General features: G+C 41.4%; 1 protein-coding gene across 1 annotated transcript; it reads left to right on the forward strand.

Moving 5' to 3' along the window:
* The first annotated feature begins 230 nt into the window (after positions 1-230).
* Positions 231-2,210, forward strand: LOC4350232 (anthranilate O-methyltransferase 1). The gene is made up of 4 exons (XM_066305462.1): positions 231-528; positions 841-1,263; positions 1,401-1,446; positions 1,556-2,210. Exons 1-4 carry the CDS (start codon positions 454-456, stop codon positions 1,618-1,620), a joined length of 609 nt encoding a protein of 202 aa, XP_066161559.1. The 5' UTR covers positions 231-453; the 3' UTR covers positions 1,621-2,210.
* The last annotated feature ends 22,781 nt before the right edge of the window (positions 2,211-24,991 follow it).

The following is a 24,991-nucleotide window of genomic DNA, read 5'->3' on the forward strand; positions in this document are numbered from 1 at the left end:
CTCAAAAACTTAACATGTAAATATATTACATCATCATCCACTAAACAAGTGTTCCAGATCGTATCTTCTTATGCAAACATAACACTTGGTCACCAAGTTATTATATTCTAGAGCTCAGAATCAGTATACAAGTATATCAAATCCTCATCCCTATATCGTTTTTATAATATTTCAAGATATGCCCATCCAAGATTTTTATAATATTTGTATTCATTTATCATACATTATGCAGCAAAACACGAGATATCACATATTTGTCAAACATGAAACCGACCCAGAGTAATCTTAATTAATAAGCCCAGTCTTCATGACTTCAAGATAAGCCAGTACACAGAAGAGATTTGTTAATATAAACTGGTACAAGTGGTGGAGAGAGCTTGTTATTGTCATGCTCCACATTGCATGGTGACAGGTATAGTGATTTAGGGTTTCTAGCAAAGCACTTGTAGAAAAATGAAGATCAAGCTTGATTTCCACATGATTAAGGGGGATGGTGACTCAAGCTACGCAAAGAACTCTAGTACCCAGGTTTGTACCAATGAATCCTTTCTCCCCGCTAAATTTAATTTTGGCATGCCTTCTATTATTTTTTACTTTTGTTGAACAACACTCATCACATGCTCTGGGTATATATATGAGCCTATATTGGGATGTTTTATGACTATCAGATACACAATGCACTGGGTGTGGCACAATAATTCTAATGTTTAATTTTCACTGTTATTTTTTGTTTATGGATAAGCTAGTACTAACAATATTTACACTTGCTCTTGATATTAAGGAGTACTAGCTTATTGAACTAACACTGTATTAATATGGTCATGCGTGCATGTATACTAGGGAAAAGCCATTCTTTCAACCAAACCAATGGTTGAGAAAGCCACGAAAGAAATATGCATGGATCTTCAACCTCGGTCAATGGTCGTAGCTGACCTAGGATGCTCCTCTGGTGCAAACACGCTCCTCTTTATCTCTGAGGTCATTGCTATCATAAGTGAAGAAACCCCTGCTAACAACAACAATAGGGAGTGCCCCATGGAGGTCCAATTCTTCCTCAATGACCTACCCAACAATGATTTGAACCACAATTTCCAGTTGCTAGAGCAATTCAAGCAGTCAATAGTGCGAGATTGTGCTCGCAGAGGGCTACAACATCCTCCATACTACGTTGCTGGCGTGCCAGGATCTTTCTACACCAGGCTCTTCCCTTGCAATAGTGTCCATATCTTCCACTCATCCTTCAGCCTCATGTGGCTCTCTCAGGTGGATGACCGTATTTATTTGTTCACTTATGGCATCTCCTGTAGTTGCGTTTGTTAGTATATTCTCATATATATACAAAATTCTGACATTTGATCTTTTTATTATCTAGACTTGACTAGCAATTTCTGTTTTTACAGGTCCCAGATCTTCTTGGTAGCAGCATGAACAAAGGGAACATTTACAGTGATTTTGCCTCCCATTATCTTTTTACAGACCACAAAATCACTTACTAAAGATTTTTGATTTAGAATAAAAAAATATTTCATGATTCTTTTATTATCTTACACAATAGGGTCGTGTGGAGAAGGAGAAGCTGGACTCTTTCAACCGACCAATGTACGGCCCTTCTGTGGATGAGCTGAAGCAGCTGGTACAAGAGAGCCAGTTGTTCGACATCATAGACATCCGGGCCTTTGATTTAACTTTTGATCCCATAGACAAATTGGAGTTGGAAGAGAGCGCCACCGCTACAACAGGGAGACCATATAGTGTTCATGAGGCTATCGATAACAACCACACCACAACTTTAAGAGCGGTGACGGAGACCCTATTGGCAAGCCATTTTGGGGAGTCTATAATGGATGATCTCTTCACGCTCTTTGCATGTAATGTCACGCGGCATCTTGAGAGCTGTGCGTGGGAGGAGAGCAGCATTATGGCCATTTCTGTGTCACTGGACACAAAAGTGCGAGGATGATAGCCAATTAGGAACATAAGAACTGGTTGAGAATTTAGATATGGTCTCGGTAGCCCAACCAGATCAGTTCAACCTGTTGTCTACATGACAGTACTGAGTCTTGATCCAGCAAGTGTCTCCTCCAAGCTTAGGGCTAGTCCGAACCAGCACTGTTCACCCTCAGAAAACATGATGGATTATTAGCACATGATTATGTATTAAATATTATAAATTATAAAAAAATAAAATTTATTTACAGTTGAGTAGTTTAGTAACTGTGCTAATATATAGAAAATGAGGAATTTGCCGTTTGGAGTTACTGAGAACAGTTGAGCCATCGTTAATTACTTTCTTAGCATTTTCCTCGAGCTATTGCGTTCGCAGAAACGGAAGTTGCAAATTATACACTACTATGTTCGTTCGGTACGTACCGTTTAGTAGTTTAGTATCCGTGCTAATAGAAATTGAGGAATTTCCCAATTGGAGTTGTTGAGAACAGTTGAGCCATCGTTACTATTGTTAGCATTTCTTCTCGAGCTATTGCGTACGCAGAAACAGAAGTAGAAAAAAAACTAACGCAAAGAAATTATAACAGCATAGCACATTAATTTGGCTAATACGTTATGTGAACTGACAAACAAAACAACGGCCGGAATTTTTATCATAGGGAATTTGCTTTATACCACTGAATTTATACTACCGATATTGTCCCTTGCTATAATATATCAGTGAATTACTGTTTTATTATAGAAATAGAGAATTGCAGTTATAATAAATCATTGATTGAATAAACTCAGCACTTAACATATAATAAAATCTCTCTTTTATTAAGGGGTGAATGAAGACAACATTATACGTACTCACTCTATGTTCGTAATACTTGTCGTTTTGTAAGAGTCCGATCTCAAAACTTAAAATCTTTGATTATGGATAATTTTGAACATAGTTATCTTAGAAATATAAAAACCATATGTATGTATTAGTACTTTAATAAAGCATATATTTGTTAATTATATGTATCAGAATAGAAAATAGTGCTCAAATATGTATTTTAACTATGTTCTAAGTCTAGAAGGAGTACATTGTCAACCTGCAGGAAGTAGTATACAGTAACATGGATGTTGAGTACCGTGACATCAACAGGCTACCAAACAACTAATCGCTCTGCTAACGGGCCTTGTTTGAATGTTTCTAGTAGGTGTTGCATCTCCTGTAATATCTAGCTCCACGACCAGTCCAGATTCTCACCTAGCTTATAATAAAAATATGTAGTTACAGAATTAAAATTATAAAATAGAAGCCCGAAGCTAGAAAAACTCGGTTTTTATAGCTCCACGAACAGTCCAGATTCTCACCTAGCTTATAATAATAGCTTATAATAAAAATATGTATTTACAGAATTAAAATTATAAAATAGAAGCCCGAAGCTAGAAAAACTCGGTTTTTATAGATTCTCAAGAGCTGGTTACAATCGAGGTATTCCTCGGAATCCAGTGGTGGCCAAACGCCCTTAGATGATTGCGCGCTTATGACAAGACATTAGTCTGTCACATCATTAAGCCCCTTAATTATCTAAGAGCTTTGTGGTGATCGTATGCAATCCACTTATAAGAGCAGGTACAATAATAGCAGGTTATAAACCAGCTGCAAACATATTTTAAGAAGAAAAATGAGAAAAGAGAATGGCAGCAGGCTACAGATTTGTAACTAGCTGTAACACGGACTCCAAGACACAATGTGTGTATGACAGGTGGGACCAGGTATTAATAGTGTAGTATGTAACTATTGTATGAATGAGCTATTAAATTGGCTATAGATGAATTGAAGCTAGTAGTTGGCTATACTATTAAACTTGCTCTTAGCGTTAGTTGATTGCCTGCTTGTTGTTCCATAGAAACCAATCATAGAGCAGCGAGACATGAAATTCCCCGAGCATCGACGCTCGGCGGTAAGCATAATTAAGGGCCTGTTCACTTTGATGTCATTTTTAACCTTACCAAATTTTAGTAAAGTTGTAAAAAAAAAGGCTACATTTAGTTTGCTGCCAAATTTTGGCAACTATATAAGAAATCTTGCTAAAATTTTAGCAAGTTGCCAAAATTTTGGTAACTATGCCAAAATTTTGGCAATGCCAAAATTTGGTAAGGTTTTTTTTGGCATTAAAGTGAACAGGCCCTACAAAACCGGGTTTTTTTTTCACTAAGCTTCCCTATAGGCATAAAGCACCCCGTTGACGATGGCCAATCTCCAGTCATTGATCAACCTCTTCCCTGAACACCTCCTCGCATATTATCGAACGAGTTATGAGATATGAATTTTACAAGAGTTTTCGTAATTTTATTTTGCATGGGCCCCATTTGATTCCAAAGTATTTGGGCCTTAGATATTTAGAATTGAAGTCAAGTTGAAGACAGGGGCGCCCGTTTGGCTTGGTGGAAACAGAGAGCAAAGAATTGCAAAAGTCTACTCTGCATCCCTCAAGTATGTCCGTAATCTTTATTCGCGTCTCTCACCCACAAACAAGGTATATAGGGCCCCTCTACTCACAAAACCAAATCAGTGTACCTCCATAAATGGTTTTGATGGCACTTTCCTCTTATGTGGTGACTATGAGGCATTTTAACCTGGTAGTATTATGTTATATAGCATCTACTTGGCACGGTGGGACTCCATATGTCAGGGATACCAATGTGTCATCCACCCTCTCTTCTTCATCCTCTCTTTCTCTCTCCCGTTCATCTCTACTTCTGCTCACGCCAGCATCATCAATCCGCTCATCCACCTCCCACAAACACTCACTGCCTCCCCCTCCCCTCCCGCGTCCCACTTCTACGGTCAAAGGTGCACGTGAAAACTAGGGTGAGGACCACTTGGCAGCGACGCCCGCAGCGGTAGTCAGGGGCGGAGCTAGTATATGTTAGGGGGGTGTCTAGGAACCCGGTCAAGAAAATTTTTTAGCTATATCTCATCTATTTTTACCATGTATACACTCCCCTCAATACAAACTTAGGGCCTATTTGGCATAGCTCCAGCTCCAGCTCTAGAGCTGGAGCTCAGCCAAACAGTTTCAGCTCCACTAAAACTGGAAGTGGAGTTGAGTGGAGCTCTCTCACAAAATGTACTAGAGTTGTGGAGCTGGGTTTAGGCAGCTCCACAACTCCACTCCAGACTCAACTCCTGGAGTTAAATTTAGGAGTTGGAGCTGTACCAAACAAGCCCTTAAGCACCCGTATCAGCTTAAACTCGATCTAAAGTAGAGTAAATTAAGCAAGTGGCACCACCCTCTGTTTCGCTCTAGCTCCGCCCCTAGCGGCAGTGGTGTTCGTCAGACGTGAGCGGATTTATTGATTCGTCAATCGATTAATTCCTTAGTTTGGTCCAAGAGGGAAGTGGTCGGCGAATCCACATAAGCGGCAAGCCGGCAAGGGGAGGTAGGTGGAGCGACATCTGCCGGGTGGAGATCGGCCTCCTCTCGAGCAATTTCAAATGGTTGTTTCACCAAAAGAGCAGAGTACTGTGCACCTTGATGGTCGATTTTGGGCCAGTGAAAAGAGAGCATCCCCCATGTCTACAGGCTTGAGTTGGCCTACAATCAAAATGGTGGTCAGCGTTGGTGACATCAGCAACCCCATCTTCTGGGGTACGATCGGGTTGTGCCCACCGGCACTGGTTCTTATGGGGGCCTCCACTTCTCTAACCATTTTCTCTGTATTGAGCTTGCCAACAAGAGAGAACGACATGGTATCCCGGGTTGGCAACGATGCCCAGCGGGCGAGTAGGCGGGCAATGGCCAGGCTCGAACTCGATGGAGCCATTCTTGCTGGTCAGATCTCGAGCTTGTTTGTCACTAGTCAAGACTGACACTTATATCGCTAGATCTGCAACCACCACCACCACGCTCCTCGATGGTGGACTGCTCAACTTTCTCCGATGTGGCTCGGGCAAAGCCGGCACCCTACTCTGATTACCCTCATCATTGTTGCTTGGCTCCATCCGAACGAGATGTCGAGAGAAGGGATGGTGATTAATGGAGAGAGATAAATGAGATGGATAGGGAGGAAGATGAATAAGTACTGCTCACTGACAGGTGGGACCTAGGTCCCATTGATATGTTACTATTTTGCTTCTAGTTCCATAGAGGCTACACATAGGATGAAAAAAAGATCAACAAGCCATGTAGGCACCTTAGCTAAAACCGATGTCAATCCTAAGGAACATGATTTACAAGTTGGGGATGCTCTAGCGTAGCTAGTCCGCTGGAACTGTAACTAAGGATGCACTTTCATCAAAGAATTTGACATCAATGCATAACAGAATACGAGAAGATAAACATACAATACAACTAATTATCATATAGCTAGGTTGCCTGGCCAAATTATAATGGTTCAATGGTAAGGATGTCTACCCATCCACCGACTGGTGGTAGGCTCCTAGTTAGAACCATCCTAAAAAATCAACAATCCTACAATACTCAACCTAAACATCAACACAGCTTGTGAAGGAATCTAAAACAACAACGTACGGATCATACATAGTTTGCGTCCCAACTCCATCATACATGTAAAAAAACTAACATCAGCCTGAGTGTCTCCCATTACTAGGAAACAAATTTTTGCAAATTGGAAAAACAAATTTTGGCAACCAGACATCCACCCCTCCTACATGATATTTACAAGCGGCCACCAGCCCCGTCTGCGAAAAATCATTTTCGCAGGCGGCCTCTCCATCTTCACAATCACAATAGCCACGCTTGTGAAAATATTCTTGGCGAACAAAAAAAAAAGAAACCCGCCACCACCCCACCCGCCGCCATCCTTTCCCCTCCGGCTGCGCCGCCACCATCCCTTGTCTAGGCAGCACCACTGTCATCGCCCTTTCGCCAAATCTGGGAGGGACAGGGAGAAGGAGGGGAAGGGAGGGGAGGGGAGCCGGATCTAGGAGAGAGAGGGGAGGGACCGCACTGCCTCCTTTGTTGCTATTGCCGGCTATGGGCAGTGTCACCACTTGTTAACAACGGAATTTTGCATTAGATTCGGAGAAGAAGAAGGAGGATCGAAGCGGATTTGGTGTTGAATCGTGTTGGATTTGAAGTCGGACTACGCATCGGCTAGAGGCCGTATCGGCTAAAGACAGAGCATAAGATTGATCAAGGTTGATAGGGTTGATGGCCGATACAGCCGATACGACATGACTTGGGCTCGGCATGGGCCTAGATTGGAATAACCGCCATCGCCAATTAGAGATAGAGCTCGGATAAGGCAATTGTATCTATTAATTAGAATATTTGAGTTAGTTTATTAGAGATTTGGCAAGAGACCACCGTATATGGTCTTGTTTGTATCTTATCTTTAGAAAGGTTCGAGTCGTGTCCACAATGGACTAGTTTGTACTCGGGGTATAAATATGAACCCCCTAGCAATGTAATATGGTAGCCAATCCAAGACAAGTTTGGCGCATTGCCACCCTTTTTACTTTTCTTCGTTTTCGGTAAGTTCTTCACAAGAGGTACCCCGTCTCAATGGCCCGCGCTATCGGAGCTAACATGTCGCTTTAGACATGTTAGGCTCAATATCGCGAGTCATTACTATCATATGTCTTAGTTAATCTATTCTTAACTTTTCATTTTAGCTCTATCAGATGCTGCTCGCTTTAGGGTTTATGTTGGTTTCGGCTAAATTGTCTTACTAAATTAGATTAGCTAAGGCATCTACTATCCTGAAAAGTGCCTAATTGCTTGATTGTCTAGACTATATGCTTCTTTTCATACTTTGAGATGCATCATTCCTAGTTGTGCTTAGATGCAATTGGACGTAAAAATGATAGTATCAGGGTTTCAGCCGATCTTACCTAATATGCATGCTTATCTACCTGTTACATGCATATTCGTCACTTATATAGATAGATCGTTTTATATAAGCATATCAAGCTTTAGTCAGTATCGGCCAGGTTCTTGCACTATCATGCATGATCATTGTTTGACATGTTTATATAGATCAATCTGTGGATATAGGTTTGTACTAGAGTATTAGCTAGTACATTATCTTTCTTGCACTGAATACTGTCACATCGGCAACTTTTATGATATTGTCCTGAACTAATTTATCAAACTTAATAGACAGCATTACAGCCGATTAGGCATGTTTAGAGTTTAATATTCTTTTATATACTCAGTCAATAGCCAATTTGGTCTAACTCCATCGGCTGAGACCACCAACGATACGCTACCGGCGTTTCGGCCGATCGGCTATCGGCTGACTAATTCTGCTTTTGTTTTTCTTGCTGATTGCATGATCAAATTAGCTGGCACGCCATTGACACACTCGAGGCTAGCCTTGGACCTACTGGAGTTAAGCAGATCTCCCATGCCGTCATGTTTTCACATCAACACCACTATGTCCGGTCACCCCTCCACTGGATCTGGGGAGGTAGAGGGAGAGGGAGGGGATGGAAATCATGCTGAGAAGAGTGGAGGGTGAAGTGAGGGAGCGAGGGACTTGACCGATTTATGAGGCCTTTGACTTTTTGTAGGCGGACATCTCCATTTTCCGTCTATGAAAATCAATTTTCACAGATGTGGTCATAAGAGATCCGCCTGCAAAAACAAGAATTATTTTTAAGATGTGACTTTTAAAATAACCCTTATGTTTGCAGGCGGACCTCATAAGACCACGCCTGTGAAAATCGATTTTTTTTACCTTTAGTTATTTTTGCAAATGTTGGTTTTATATTCTACCTGAAAAAATAAAATCATGATGTTGGAAAAAAAATCGCAAAATCTAAATCGAGAGCGCTCTCGATTTAGTCATAACGAGCGACGCTAGCCATTGTCCAGATACGATCAACCATTGTCCAGATATGTGTCTTGAAGAATCTTACTCTACTATAGTACTAATTGATCAAGCAAGTAGAAAAAATATTCCTACCATCTATGCTTCAAATACAATTTTCTCTTAAACTACTCATCCGATCTACGATCTGATTACACCATTGTGTTCATAACAATTAAATTTTTACAACAAGATCTCACATGATTATATTTTGATAAAAAATCACAAATTACTTTTATAATATATCTAAATTACTTTTAGATTTCACTAAGTTACTTCTTAAACATATAAAAGTAAATTCAATAAAGTTTTAAAGTAATTAACATATATTATAGAAGTTACTTTCTTTTCTTTTTTTTGTTATAAGTTACTTCTATTGTATATGTAAATTACTTTTAGGCTTTATTAAATTATTTTTATATGTCTAAGAAGTAATTTAGTGAAATCTAAAAGTAATTTAGACATATAATAAAAGTAATTTATATTTTTTTATCAAAATATAATCATGTGAGATCTTGTTATAAAGATTTAATTGTTACGAACACAACGGTGTAATCGGATCGTAGATTGGATGAATAGTTTTAGAGAAAATTATATTTGAAGTATAGTTGGATAGTGTCTATCATATATGGAGTGGTAGCTGGTCTAGACAAATCAGCTACAACTAGCTGTTTAGTCACGTCTAAAAAAAATCATTTTTATAGTATTGTCGTCATCACGCAAGACAATTTCTGATGCAGCACGTCAGCCTACACTACCGCAACAGAGGGCGCCCTCGAAATCCTCTGTAAAAGAGAGATTTTCCATTTCGTTTTCATTGGGTGCCACGCACTGTAGTAGTGAGCAAATTCATCACAGTTTGGATGGTTGGCTCAACCTATCAAGCCACATGTTAAGCACGGCGTGGGAAGAAAAGAGCGCTACGCTCACCGTCCTGAAAAAGGATGATAAAATCGATCCTCTTGTGAATCACCCTCCCAAAAAATAGTAGTGCAAAACGACGGACGTTTTGGCGCGTAACAATCTAAAAAGCTGATTACAATTGTGTGCTATACGAAAGAATGTTTTGCGCAATTTTGATATCTCTGTCTAGTCCCACGTCATCTAGTTCGGCCCTTCAAGATTTGCGTGTAATGAAAGAGTTTGAATTGTTTGCAGTGCATCTTCATTTGTTTTAGGCTCAAGTTTGTGTTAAAAAAAAGGTAATGTCTAGAATGTTGTTTAACTATTAATTGCAGAAATAAACTATTTATTAACCTCATAAAACATCCCTTATATTTTAGTTGCCAAACTAATCTTTCATCAAGTTCAATGAGACCAACGTATGAAGTGGTTGGAAATTAAAATGTGTTGGAAGGTAATGAAAGTGCATAGAGTGCTTAAAAACTCAAATGGCACGTTATTTAAAATTTATTGCAAACTATATTTCCTTTGGCACTCTAAAGGATATATATGCTGTCTCTTGTTAATTTAATTAGTTACCTCCCTTGGCATGGATGATTTTAAATACTGATGCCCACTATTACACATACAAAATGGACATAATTTCTTGAAGTTAGGATACCTTTGATCTGCTTTTGTTTAAATGTATGTTAAGAAGACTATCTCAATGCGTATGTGTGTGTGCATAGTGGCGTTTTTTCATATGGGTCTTCCATATAATCAAGAAAATAATTAGTACTATAGAAAAGTGAAAGTGTAACTTTATCATTAGACAATGTGCCACTGCTCTCGTCTTAAATCACATATGACACAAAGCCAACCCTAATGTGATTGAAGGATTCACTCAACAAGAACTAAGCCGGGGCTAGAGTAGGATAAATGATTGAATTACCTAAAAACTAAAACTTTTAACGGAATTAAAAATTACTCCCAAATTGATGGAACTCGTTATAACCATGTTAACACTAAAATTTGGTAAGATTATTATAGGATACCAATCCCAAAGAGATCGACAACCATATGTTTTTACACTCTCTTTTTAGTACCCATATATCTAAGGCTAAACTCTGTACTTTCAGACAGAGGTGATAGTATTAAGAGGTGGATTAATTGTGTGTTAGGACCAGATTGACGACTATGCTGGACAGCTGGTTTTGGTTAGGACCAGTGGGTGGTCAAACGTCACCGCACCCCCTCCCCCCAAAATATGGAGTAGTACTTGTTTTCTAAAATTAGACTTGCCAGTTGTTACATTTACATATATTTGCTTGCGTCTTAGCTTAGGCGATGGAGTGTTTTTTTTTTCTCTTTTAGACTAAAAGACACACAGACCAAGGCTAGGGAGGAGGTAATTGGCTAGTGAGTATACGTACTAAATCAGTTAGAGTAAGTTAATTTCATCCCAAAATGAGACTACTACGAAAACTACTTTTGTAGGCGGTCAAAACTGGTCTTCGCAGGCCGATGGCCACCTCACCCCCTGTTCCTCATTTTGCAGGTGAACTTATGGTATAAAAAAAAACATACCAGCCTAGAAATAAGGCCTTATTTAGTTCGCGAAAATAAAATTTTTAGGTGTCACATCGGACGTTTGATCGGATATCAGAAGGGGTTTTCAGACACAAATGAAAAAACTAATTTCATAACTCGTCTAGAAATCTCGAGATGATTCTTTTAAGCCTAATTAAACTATCATTACCACATGTGGGTTACTGTAGCATTTATGGCTAATCATGGACTAATTAGGCTTAAAAGATTCGTCTCGTGATTTTCATGTGAATTGTGCAATTAGTTTTTTTTTATTTATCTATATTTAATGCTCCATACATGTGTCAAAGATTCGATGCGATGTTTTTGGAAAAAAAAATTGGGAACTAACAAAGCCTAAAAAAGGACCTTCTCTGCAAAGATCGGTTTCCTTGTAGTGTGAATTGATTACATGTTAGATCCCCAACGGCAGTGGCAACTGAAATTGTCTGTAGCAATAATATTGCCTTGTTGGATTGAGTAATGAGTAGTCGTCCCTACTTGGTTTGTTGCAATGAATTGCTCGTGTCGATCCTCGAAGGAGACAGGAAACTCTTTCTCTCTATCGATCAATCTGGCCATGGCATGTTAGGATAGTGAAAAGAAAACTACTACCTCTCTCCTAATTTAAATACAGTTGCGTATATCCGTGTCTAACTTTTAACCATCTATCTTATTTAAAAAAAATTGTTATTTATATTTTATCATCTAATAACAACAAAAGTACTAATTATAAAATTTTTTCATATAAAATGGATGGTTAAACGTTAGACATGATCAGTGAAAAAACTAAATTTTCTTTGGGACAGAGGTAGTAGGTCCGAATGCCTAACATACTCGTGAACCTGCATGCCCACGTGGTGGGCGTGCAGTTGTCCTCTCCTCCTAACATCTTATCCATGCACGTTCTAAAAAGACATCCTCAAAAACCACAGCAGAAAAAACCGGCCCCTAAGAAACCGAAAGAGGATAACCAGTTCATCCGCTCATCTTCTTCTCTAAATCCCATTAAAATGAATGGGTAGGACCATAGTAAGAAGAAAGCGATTAGAAAAATAATAAGAAAAGAAACAGGAATGATTATGTAAAATTCTTTGTAAAATCACTGGTGGAGAAACCATCTTTCGTCCGTCGGCCGATTTCCACAATAGTCCCGGATGCAATAAAAACCGGGGCTAAAGATGATCTTTAGTCCCGGTTCAAAAGGGTAACGGGCATATTTGATCTTTAGTCCCGGTTTGTGTTACCAACCGGGACTAAAGATCATCTTTAGTCCCGGTTCGAATGCTGTCAGGACCTGTCAGGCCCCCCCGGGATCTTTAGTCCCGGTTGGTAGCACCAACCGGGACTAAAGATCTTAACTTTAGTCCCGGTTGGTAATACCAACCGGGACTAAAGATCCCGGTGATCTTTAGCCCCGGTTGGTGCTACTAACCGAGACTAAAGATCTTAACTTTAGTCCCGGTTGGTAATACCAACCGGGACTAATGATCCCGGTGATCTTTAGCCCCGGTTGGTGCTACCAACCGGGACTAAAGTCCCACCCCTATATATATGTCTTCTTCCTCCTCCAGCTGCCCGAGCAAGCTTCAAAATTTCTTCAAAAAAGAGGGGAGGTCATGCCAAAATTTCTATTGAATTTATTTTGGTGATTACATACAAATCGGAGGTGCCTAAAAGGTTTGCAACTTCATCATCCAATGTTTTTTTTGTCATACTACATTTGCACCTATGTTTTGCACACTTTTTTTTGTCTCCAAAATTTAGTTGTAAGTTGATGAGAGAGAAAATGTGTGTGGGGAAGAAAGAATATATAGAAATTTAGTTCATTTGCTAAACAAGGTTTTATAAAATAGTTGAGGAGGAAAACTCTAGTGAAAGTTAATATTAAATAATAGAAAACAAACTAAAATAAAAATTAAAAGAAGTAAAACACATTAAAATTAGTTTAAAACTTTACAAATAGTTTTTAAGAATTATTTGGTGTAATATTTTATGATTTTTGTATGAATAAAGATATCTTATAATTATTGTATGACTGTCATTATTGTAAGAATAATTATTTGTGTGCGGTTTTTTTTGACTCATGTAGATGGATCGGCAATGGATGTACGCTGACCGGCGGTCCAAAGAGTTTATTGACGGCGTGCACTATTTTTTGAGAGTGGCCGAAGCTAACAGGCAAAGGGGTTTTATTTGTTGTCCATGCAATAAGTGTAAGAATCAGAAGGAGTATTCTGCATCCAGGACTATTCATTTCCACTTGTTTGAGTCGGGGTTCATGCCAAGCTATAATTGTTGGACATCCCACGGAGAGCAAGGTGTTGAAATGGAAGAAGATGAAGTGGAAGACGACAATATTCCGGACTTTGCTCAGTATGTTGGATTTGAAGGAAATCAAACGGGCGAGGAGGAAATAGCTGCTGATGGTAACGACGTTGCGGATGATCTTGGTCAGATGTTGCAGGACGCTAGGGAAGACTGCGAAAGTGAAAAGGAGGCCCATAAATTGGACAAGATGTTGGAGGACCACAGAACTTCGTTGTACCCAGGTTGCGAGCAGGGGCACAAAAAGTTGGATACCACTCTGGAGTTGTTGCAATGGAAGGCAAAAAATGGGGTTAGTGACAAGGCATTTGGCGATTTATTGAAACTCGTCAAGAACATTCTTACGGGGGGAAACAAATTGCCCGAGACAACGTACGAGGCTAAGAAGATAGTCTGCCCGTTAGGACTGGAAGTTCATAAGATTCACGCATGTCCGAACGATTGTATCCTATATCGCGGTGAGGAGTATGAGAACCTAGAAGCATGCCCTGTTTGCAAAGCACTACGATACAAGATTAGACGGGACGATCCAGGAGAAGTTGACGGGCAGCTAACAAAGAAGAGAATTCCTGCTAAGGTGATGTGGTATTTCCCTATAATACCACGGCTAAGGCGTTTGTTCAGGAACAAGGGGAATGCTAGAATGTTGCGATGGCACGCTGAAGAGCGTCAACAGGACGGGATGCTGAGACACCCCGCCGATGGTTCGCAGTGGCGAAACATCGACAGAAAATTTAAAGAATTTGGAAAGGACGCACGAAACATACGGTTTGGTTTGAGTACGGATGGCATGAATCCTTTTGGAGAGATGAGCAGCGGCCATAGCACTTGGCCCGTTACGATGTGTATCTACAACCTTCCCCCCTGGCTATGCATGAAGAGGGAGTACATAATGATGCCGATTATTATTCAAGGCCCCAAGCAACCTGGTAACGACATCAGCGTGTACCTAAGACCACTGGTCGAAGATCTTAAACAGTTGTGGAAGAAGGAAGGTGTCCCCGTGTGGGACGAGGACAAACAGGAGGAGTTTAACCTACGAGCGCTGCTGTTCGTAACCATCAACGATTGGCCTGCACTTAGCAACCTATCCGGACAGTCCAACAAGGGGTACAAGGCTTGCACTCACTGTATGGATGAAACAGAAAGTACGTATCTTAAGCACTGTAGGAAGGTTGTATACATGGGTCATCGTCGATTCCTTGCAGCAAACCACCCGGTACGGAAGAAAGGCAAGCACTTCGAACATAAGGCCGACCACCGTACGAAGCCTAAACATCGCAGCGGGAAAACAGTGTTTGCTATGGTTAAAGATCTTAAAGTAGTGTTCGGAAAGGGGCCTGGAAGCCAGCATATAGAGAGCGAAGATGGTCACGCGGCGATGTGGAAAAAGAACTCTATATTTTGGGAGTTACCATATTGGGAATTCTTGGACGTACGCCACGCAATCGACGTGATGCACCTCACTAAGAACCTTTGCGTAAACCTTCTTGGCTTCCTAGGTGTATACGGAAAGTCGAAAGATACACTGGAAGCACGTAATGATCTGAAGCATATGGAACAACGCGGCGACCTTCACCCGGAACCAAAGGAGAAAGGAAGCCATTACTTGAGTCCAGCCAGCTACACTCTTAGCAAGGCAGAGAAGGAAAGTATGTTTGAATGCTTGGAGAGCATAAAGGTACCGTCTGGATACTCCACGAATATCAAGCGAATAATAAGCACGAAGGAGAAGAAGTTCACAAACCTAAAGTCTCATGACTGTCACGTGTTGATGACACAACTGCTACCAGTTGTAATAAGGGGTATCCTTCCAGACAATGTCCGGGCAACAATAACAAAGCTATGTGCATTCATGAACGCAATTTCGCAGAAGGTCTTCGATCCGGATAGATTAGAAGCCCTTCAGAATGAAGTGGTGCAATGTCTCGTCAGTTTTGAGTTGATATTTCCAACTTCATTTTTCAATATAATGACGCATCTGCTTTGTCACCTTGTGAAAGAGATCCGTATTCTCGGGCCTGTCTACCTACACAACATGTTTCCTTTCGAGAGGTACATGGGCGTTCTGAAGAAGTATGTTCGTAACCGTGCTCGTCCAGAGGCAAGCATCGCCAAGGGTTATGGAACAGAGGAGGTCATCGAATTTTGCGTAGAATTTATCGAAGACCTTCGCCCAATCGGGGTACCTGAATCACGCCATGAAGGGAGACTACGGGGAAAGGGAACTCTCGGAAGGAAAGCAATAATGACGGTAGACAACAATTTATTCCGTAAAGCCCATTTCACTGTTCTGCAACACTCTTCATTGGTAGCTCCTTACATCGAGGAGCACTTGGCTCTAGTTCGCGCCAGGAACATCGGTAAGTCCGATGCATGGATTACACGGCATCACATTGATACTTTCCCCGCGTGGCTACGACAACATCTCATGGGTAACGAGTCGATCAACCAACAACTTGCCTTCCTGGCGAGGGGACCGTCTGGGTCGATCGCGGCATTCCAGGGATATGAGATCAATGGGTACACATTCTACAAGAGAGCCCAAGACATGAAGAGCACGAACCAAAACAGCGCTGTTCGTGTCGATGCCATGGGACACGATGGAACAACTGCCACGTATTACGGTGCCATCGAGGACATATGGGAACTTGACTATGGTCCTCTCAAGGTTCCTCTGTTCCGGTGCCAATGGGTTAGGTTGACTGGTGGAGGCGTAATGATTGATGACAGTGGGATGACAACTGTTGACCTTAACAAGGTTGGATACTCGGACGAACCTTTTGTCCTTGCCAATGATGTAACGCAAGTCTTTTTCGTGAAGGACATGTCTAGCAAAGGAAAGAAGGGCAGAGGGCCTGATGAGCCTAAGCGTCAAGTGGTTCTCCCAGGCAAAAGAAAAATCGTCGGAGTTGAGGACAAGACTGACGAGGATTACGATCAGTTGGATGGGCAACCCCCTTTCACGGTGACGATTGACCCTAGCATCCTCCTATCAAATGAAGACACCCCTTACTCACGCAGCGATCACAAGGAGGGAACAATAGTGAGGAGAAAGCACGTGCGGTCAACCGTCACCGCCGATGTAATGCCGTAATTATTGTGTACACGATGTAAACTATTTTGGATGTATTGATTATCCATATAAATCAATTGATGTATGGCATATGTTAATTACGCACGATTATTAGAGGTTTCAACATGTTTAAATCATGTATATGTTAGTTATATGTGATACTTACAATTTTTAAAAGTTTTAAATCACACAGGTGGCAATTTCATATGTATGTTAATTAGAGTTTTTAACATTTAATTTACTAGCATTCATATGCTAATTATAATTGACTAGAGGATTTTTAAAAGTCTTAAATCACGCAAGTGGCAATTTCATATGTTAATTAGAGTTTTTAACATTTAATTTACTATCATTCATATGCTAATTATAATTGACTGGAGAATTTTTAAAAGTATTAAATTTAATATATTTTTAAAACTATCATTCATATATTAGAGTTTTTCACAATTTAATTTACTATCTTTCATATGCTACTTATATATGACTATTCGAATTTTTAAAAGGTTTAAATCATGCATGTGGCATTTACATATGTTAATTAGAGTTTTTAGCATTTAATTTAATATAATTCCTACGCTAAGTACATATGATGATTACAATTTTTATTAATTTTAAATCATGCAGTATGTACATTAATATCTTAATTAGAGTTTTTACCAATATAATAATATCATTCATATATATGCTAAGAATATATATATATTGGAATTTTTATTAATTATAAGTCATATATTTGCTTATTACGATTTATCCACTTAATTTATTACAGACAAAAATAATTTTTCGAAGTAATTGTCATCAATCTTTGTACTTTAAATAATGTTAATGCATTAACTTCTATTTTATAAACACATATGTATGCGAAAATCATATGCAGTGCCATAATCTTTAGTCCCGGTTCTTAACCCTAACCGGGTTTAAAAAGAATTTCGAAATAGCGGGAAAAGATATTTACTCCCGGTTGTTGAGAACAACCGGGACTAAAGATCTTTTCTTTACTCCCGGTTGTTCTCAACAACCGGGACTAAAGATATCAAGATATCTTTAGTCCCGGTTGTTCTCAACAACCGGGAGTAAAGATTTTTTCTTTACTCCCGGTTGTTCTCAACAACCAGGACTAAAGATATCAAGATATCTTTAGTCCCGGTTGTTGAGAACAACCGGGAGTAAAGATCCAGGGGTATATATATTCCCGGTGCGCCCTCGTCTTCTTCACCAACACTTAAAAGTTTTCGGCCGATCGATCTCTCTCGGCCTCTCTCCTTCGCCGCCACTGCCTAGGGCAAATCCCCGCGCCGACGCCGCCGTATCTCGCCGTCGTCTCGAGCTCGTCGTCCTCGCCGCCGCCTCCGCCTCCTCCGCTGCCGCCGCATCTCTGGGGTGAGAGCCGCCGCATCTCCCTTCATGCATCTCGATCTCTCCGATCTCGATCTCTCTCCGTCGCCTTCGACGCCGTCGCCTTCGACGCCGCCGCCTTCGACGCCGCGCAACGCCGCCGCCGCATGCCAACGCCACGCCGCCGCCGCCGTCGCCACGCCGCCGCCGCCTTCGCCGACGCGCGCGCAATGCCGCCGCCGCCACGCCACGCCGCCGCCGCCACGCCACCGCCGCCACGCCACGCCGCCGCCGCCACGGCCCCACAATGCCACGCCGCCGCCGCCGTCGCCACGCCGCCGCGCCAACCGCCGCCCCGATGCCGCCACACCGCCGTTAACGAACGAGAACGAGAACGATCGAACGAACGAGAGCGAGAACGAACACGTCAACGTACGTTGCCGCGACAACGTGAACGAGAACGAGAACGATCGAACGAACGTGAACGAGCTAGGGAACGTGAACGAGCGAACGAACGAGGACGAACGTTAACGTGAAATGCAAAATATATATATATATATATATATATATACATGTATATATATATACATGTATATATATATATATATATATATATATATATATATATATATATATATATATATATATATATATATATATATATATATATATATATATATATATATATATGTTACTTTGCATTTATCCTAATACATTTTTTTATCTTGCAGAAAAGACGTGTTGTCGGAGTCGTCCGTCAAGCCTAAGTGGAAGAGCTAGCCCTAGAAGGAATTGGAGCAGGCAAGTGACGTAATAATATAAATGATTGTTATATTTGTAATGCAATTAATTAAGATTATTAGACCTGTAATTAGACTTATCATATAAGATTGTGTAGTGTTCTAATATTATTTGAGTTTTAATATAAGATTATTTTATTGCAAATTAGACTTAGTATGACATTATTGACTACGGAATTGGTGCGACTCCTAGGAATTGACTATTGTAGTCTTAATTAGACTTAGCATATACGCACGAAACACTTAGCATACATTACTATTTTAGTCTTAGCATGTAATATTATTTGAGTTTTAATATAATATTACTTTATTTGTAATTAGACTTGGTATGTAATTATTGACTACGGAATTGGTGCGACAAGTAGCAATTGACTATTGTAGTCTTAATTAGACTTAGCATATACGCACGAAACACTTAGCATATACATGACTATTTTAGTATTAGCATGTAATATTATTTGAGTTTTAATATAAGATTATTTTATTTGTAATTAGACTTAGTATATAATTATTTACTAGCTAGGGTTGTATAATATACGTCACCTAGACTTAGCTTATATCACGATTTGTAATTAGACTTAGCACGTAAGGTTGTGTAGGGTTCTAATGTACGACATTTACACTTAGCATACATGACTTAGATTGTTAAAACATAAATGTCTCGTGACTTAGCAGATGTTTCTTGTATCAACAGATGGCTGACCGCGATGAGGAACAGATATTGTACGATACAATCGCGGAGGGAAGCAGCCAGTACTGGAATGAAGAAGAGGGGAACGAGGATCCAAACCAGTACTTGAACGAGGAAGGGAACGTGGAGAGGGATGCGGAGGGGAACCAGCAGGGGCACGTGGAAAGGGATGTCGAGGGGAACCAGGAGGAGGAGGCTAGTGGTAGTCAACCCTCCGTTGGACAGAAGAGGGCACGCGGGCAACGAGGTGCAGCGAAGAAGCTTGAGGGTCGGCACATCATAACGGAAGTGGAAGAAGATGGACGTCCTAGTGCCCCGGCCGAAGCCGCCAAGAACTATGTACGTCACAGCGGTTGGGTTGTGCGGGATAACGTGCCTGTCAGTACGGTGTACTGGCGAAGAACAAGGGCACGCGGAGATCATGAGAGCTTTGTCCCAGATTCAGAGAAAGAGATGCTGTGGACCACAATGCTCGAGACATTCACCCTTCCTGTGGGTACAGAGGACAAAGTGAAAAGGTGGACTCTGAAGAAAATGGCAGAACAGTTTCAGAGCTTCAAGGGAGATCTGTACCAGAAGTATATACTGAAGGGGTAGACACCGAACTTCGACACATTCCCAAAGCTAAGGGATCACTGGGACGAGTTCGTTGCATATAAGACAGGTGAACAAGGGAAGGCGATGATGGAAAGAAACAAAGAAAATGCCGCCAAGAAGAAGTACCATCACCACTTGGGGTCAGGAGGCTATAGCGTCGCGATGCCGAAGTGGGAGCAGATGGAGGCTAGCTTGATTGAGAGGGGTATCGAACCGGCAACAGCCAATTGGCCGCAACGATCGAAGTTCTGGTACTATGCTCACGGTGGAACGCTCAACCCAGCTGATGGCTCACTGGTCTTCGGCTATCAGATACAAGAGGCTGCGCGACGACTAACAGATGCAGTGGAAGCCTCCTCTCAGGGCACGTTCCGACCAGACAGAGATAGGGACGAGCTGACACTCGCCCTGCAGACTCCAGAGCATCCAGGACGAACTCGAGGGAAAGGGGTGATTCCTTGGAAGATTGGTTTCAAGGAGGACATCCACACGTACAGGAGTCGGATGAGGAGCAAGAGAGATACCGAGGCGAAGATTGCAGACCTAGAGTTCCGGGTATCGAGCTACGAACTCAACATGCAAGAGGAGGTGGCAAGAAAGGTTGATGAACGCATGGCCGCACATCGGTCCCATGATCCCCAGCCGACCATTCCTCCTGCAATGGTGAGCCCGTCAGGAAACCGTAGCAGCTGCGCCTCAACGGGGCAGGTAGGATCACAGAGCATGGACGCCATGCAAACACAGGACGAATCGACCTGTCCCGTTGATGACATCACTCAGCGGACACCATGTGAGCTGCATATTCCTTTGAAGAACTTATCAATAAAGGTAAGATTTAGCCATTCCGCTAGTTGCTGCTTATATATGTTGATTACTAATAAATAATCTCTCACAACATGAAGGTGGCGTCGGGCATGGCCATCCCAACGGACCCTTCAGGTACTTACCACTGCAGGCCGATTCCAGCAGGATACTCCAAGGTCGAAGTTGAGTTGGTCGAAGGCGCGTACGAGGACCTCGAGCTGGATTACCCTGGAGGAGACGGTGAGACGCATCTACGAGACACATGCCATGCCATTATTCTATGGCGCAGGCGGTACATCATCCTCCCTGGGCGACAAGCGGCGTCTCGTGCACCATCTCCTCCTCAGGATCCTGCACCGTCTCCTCCTCATGCTCCGCCAGCACCGTCTCCACCTCAGGCTCCAGCATCGACTCCTCAGGATCCTGCACCGACTCCTCCTCGTGCTCCTACACCTACTCCCCCGCAAGCTCCTCTTCCGGCACCTTCAAAGTCAAGGGCCCCCCCAGCTCCACCGCTTGCCCACACAAGGGCAACAAAGAAGGCGAAAGTTGACGCCGCCAAGAACAAGGACCCGGGGTACGATTGCACGCAAGAGGAGCTTGACGCTTACGTTGCATCAGAAGTCAAGAGACAATTCAAGCCTTGAAGTCCAGAAAAGAAGATTCCTATAGACCCCAGTGTCAGGAACTTCTTCAGGGGTATGTCTGCATCTGTCAAGGAGTCCATCAAGCTATCGCACTATGAGCGGACGCTGAAGAAAGCATCTTCTGGAAAGTCCAAACCAGTCCCTCAGCTTGGAGAGCAACCAAACCAGGAGATCGAGCCGTTGGTGACCGGTAAAGAAATGACGATAGAACAATTTATTACTGACACCGGTCTAACTACGGATCAATTGCTAGGAGTCGCACCAATCGAAAAGGCGGAAGTGAAATACATGTACGAACTCGGTAAACCGCTTGTCAAGCCTGAGCTGCTGCAGTCCCTACCCACACAAATGTACAAGTTCCATCAGCTGTACATGGAGATGAGCGCCACCGGTAGAGAGATGATCGGAGCGAGGATCAGGGACACGGACTTCTTGCAAGGAGATGACATTCTCTGGATCAATTTCAGGGGAATCTACGAACTATACCAGCTGGACGCCCTCGACGTCTCTATTATGAGTTGCTGGATTTTGTAAGTATATCGTTCAGTTAGATTTCTTACTATACGTCTCCTTTAATTAATTAGGTCCTTGTATATAAGTAGACCATAGAAAATAATATACTCCCTTTTATCGTTGTAGAATGGAGATTCAAAGGGCCCGACGGCGGAGGGTTTTCGATACTGGATTCATCGACCCTCGGAAAGTAAACGTCGCAATGCTCGACCAATATCCACAAGAAACAGAGGACAATCTCGTCCATCTCCTGAAGGCGCAACATTACAAGACGTTCATACTGTTGCCATACAACACAGAGTTAGTTTAATTTTACTGTCTTCCTACATACCAAATTTCATTCCCGTACGAACTTGCTAAGTGTTTCATATGTAATGCATCCCACGCACATTGCAGATTCCACTGGGTGCTTTTACTCATCGACCTGGAGGCCTGCACCGTCAACGTATATGACTCAATGGATAAAAAAGAGTCTACGTTTGACAAGGTTTTCGAACTTATAGACAGGTACCGTCATAAGTTCCTTTGTTAATTAAGAAAATCTTGTTATGTTAATTGCTACTACGAATCATAGCTTTAAACTCCATGTAGGGCTTGGTATCGGTTCCGTCATTTGGTCCGCGGCAAATGGAGAGAAAGACTTAGGCGGAAGTTCAAATTTCCTGTGAGTACACATGCTCTACATTTATATTTCTCCGATTCAAATACATACAAGTGTATATTAATTAGATCTCTCGTTGTTTGTCATTTATTTGTAGTGCGCAAAGCAAAAGCAGGGAACTAACTTGTGCGGCTATTACGTGTGCGAGTATTGCCACTGCCTTGCAGACCAAATCATCACCACAAGAGAGCTCGATGTACGTACAAATAAATTCAAAATTTCATTACGTAGCGATTTCTTGTTTAATTACTAATCAATTTCATACATTCATATAGTTTATTCGCATGAGGGATAACCTGACCACACACAAGGAATTTATCGCGGCGGTTCAAGAACAACTCATGGGATTCATCAACGAAGAAATCCTTGATCCCAAGGGTGAATTCTACTACGACGGAAACACAATTCACCGGTCCTTAGCTTCTGAGCTAGCAGCGAGTACTACTACGTCGAAACCGTAGCTAGCTAGGACATATAATGGATTGTAATTAATACATGACTACATATGTTTCTATATACATGTGTACACATTTTCTATAATGTAAATATATTTTGTTCATATATATATCTATATACATATGCATTTGCATAACATATATATGTATAAATACATATATATATGTATGCATATATATGTATTGAAACATATATATGCATGGTTTATATATATATATATATATATATATATATATATATAAACCATGCAGCAACAGGGCCATGCAAAAAAAAAAAAGGTCAGCTCTATCTTTAGTCCCGGTTGGTGTTACCAACCGGGACTAAAGATCGATCTTTACTCCCGGTTATTTCACCCGGGACTAAAGATAGCGATCTTTAGTCCCGGATTGGTACTCCCGGTTTGGAAACCGGGACTAAAGGCGGGTTACGAACCGGGACTACAAAGGGTTTCTCCACCAGTGAATATTTGAGGGAAGTACCCTAACCACATTGATATCATAAACCAAAACAACACATGTTTATTTAATGTAAATTACTGTCACGGCTTTACCTTGCAGTGTGTTTTTCATTAAAGGAAAACTATTTACATAAGAGAGAAACAGGGGGAGCATGAAAAAATATTACAAAGGTTGTAACCAATTAAACACAATTTGCTTTAGGGAGTCATTCATTGTATACATATATAGGAGAACTTCACTATTGAACAAACTTCTCCAGGCTTCGAAAGAGGGCTGAACATGTCGAAAAATCGTTCCATTTCTTTGCTTACAAATATTCCATGCGGCCAAGAAAAATACTTCAAAAAAAACCTTTTTGCTTGTACTGGAGTCATGCCATCACCACCATTTGGAAGAAATTGAGATTAGGGTCTCAAAGAATTCCCAGGTGCTACGAACATCTTTGACTAAATGAGCAGAAAAAAAAGATGTGCTCTCTCGTTTCTTTGTGACCATTTGAACAAAGCGCACAGGTCAAATCATCATCTTCCTTTCCACAATACCGGCGATCCAGTACGTCTATGGTATTCAGCCAGTCGCTAAAAAGGAGCCAAGCAAAGACTTTAATCTTCATAGCACAATGTGTTTTCCAGAGGCCTCTCCATCTGCACTGAAATGAAAGAACGTTCGTAAAACCTTTTAGCAGTGAATATTATAAAACAACATATGTTGTATACTAAAAAGACTATTTGACGCTCTATATTATCGCCCACCCTCCCTCGTCTCTTGAACTAAGCTATTCCCAGAAATCACCAGGGTAACAAAATACGGACACTGAAAATTTCTGGAAACAAGAACAATAAATAGGAAAATTCAATGACATTTGGTCCACTTTGGGTGTTGAGCCCAGATTTAAATTTATTTTCTAAAAAAAGGAAAAACAAATGAAAAGTACATGGAAGATCATTGATTTGTTTAGGCGTGTTACGTAGGACACTCAACTTTCAAAATACACATTTAGATCATTAATATGAGTTAAGTGGGTCATCTTGTATCTAACTATTCACATGAGCATATCTGATATACATATGGCATGTCATCATTTATGATTAAATAAAATTGCTTTCGGTATGTGCATAGAACTGCATAAACCTCGTCTTGAGGCAGTCTAATAGATGGGACTTGGCCTCTTTTTGTCCTTCTCCACCGACGGCCACCCAGGCTGCAGGCTCGTTCAACACCTAGATGCCTTCGATATCCATCATTTACTTGCACCCAAACGTTTCGATGGGGGAGGAGTGGGGATTGGATTTAGGTTTCGATCGATGATCGACTCGGTACTCCAATGTATTCCTGTGTTTAGATGGCCCACACGTCAGCGCTTGTTTTCTGTAGGTGTAAGTTATACCGT

Source organism: Oryza sativa, chromosome 11, assembly GCF_034140825.1.
Source record: "Oryza sativa Japonica Group chromosome 11, ASM3414082v1".
In the NCBI taxonomy this organism is placed as follows: domain Eukaryota; kingdom Viridiplantae; phylum Streptophyta; class Magnoliopsida; order Poales; family Poaceae; genus Oryza; species Oryza sativa.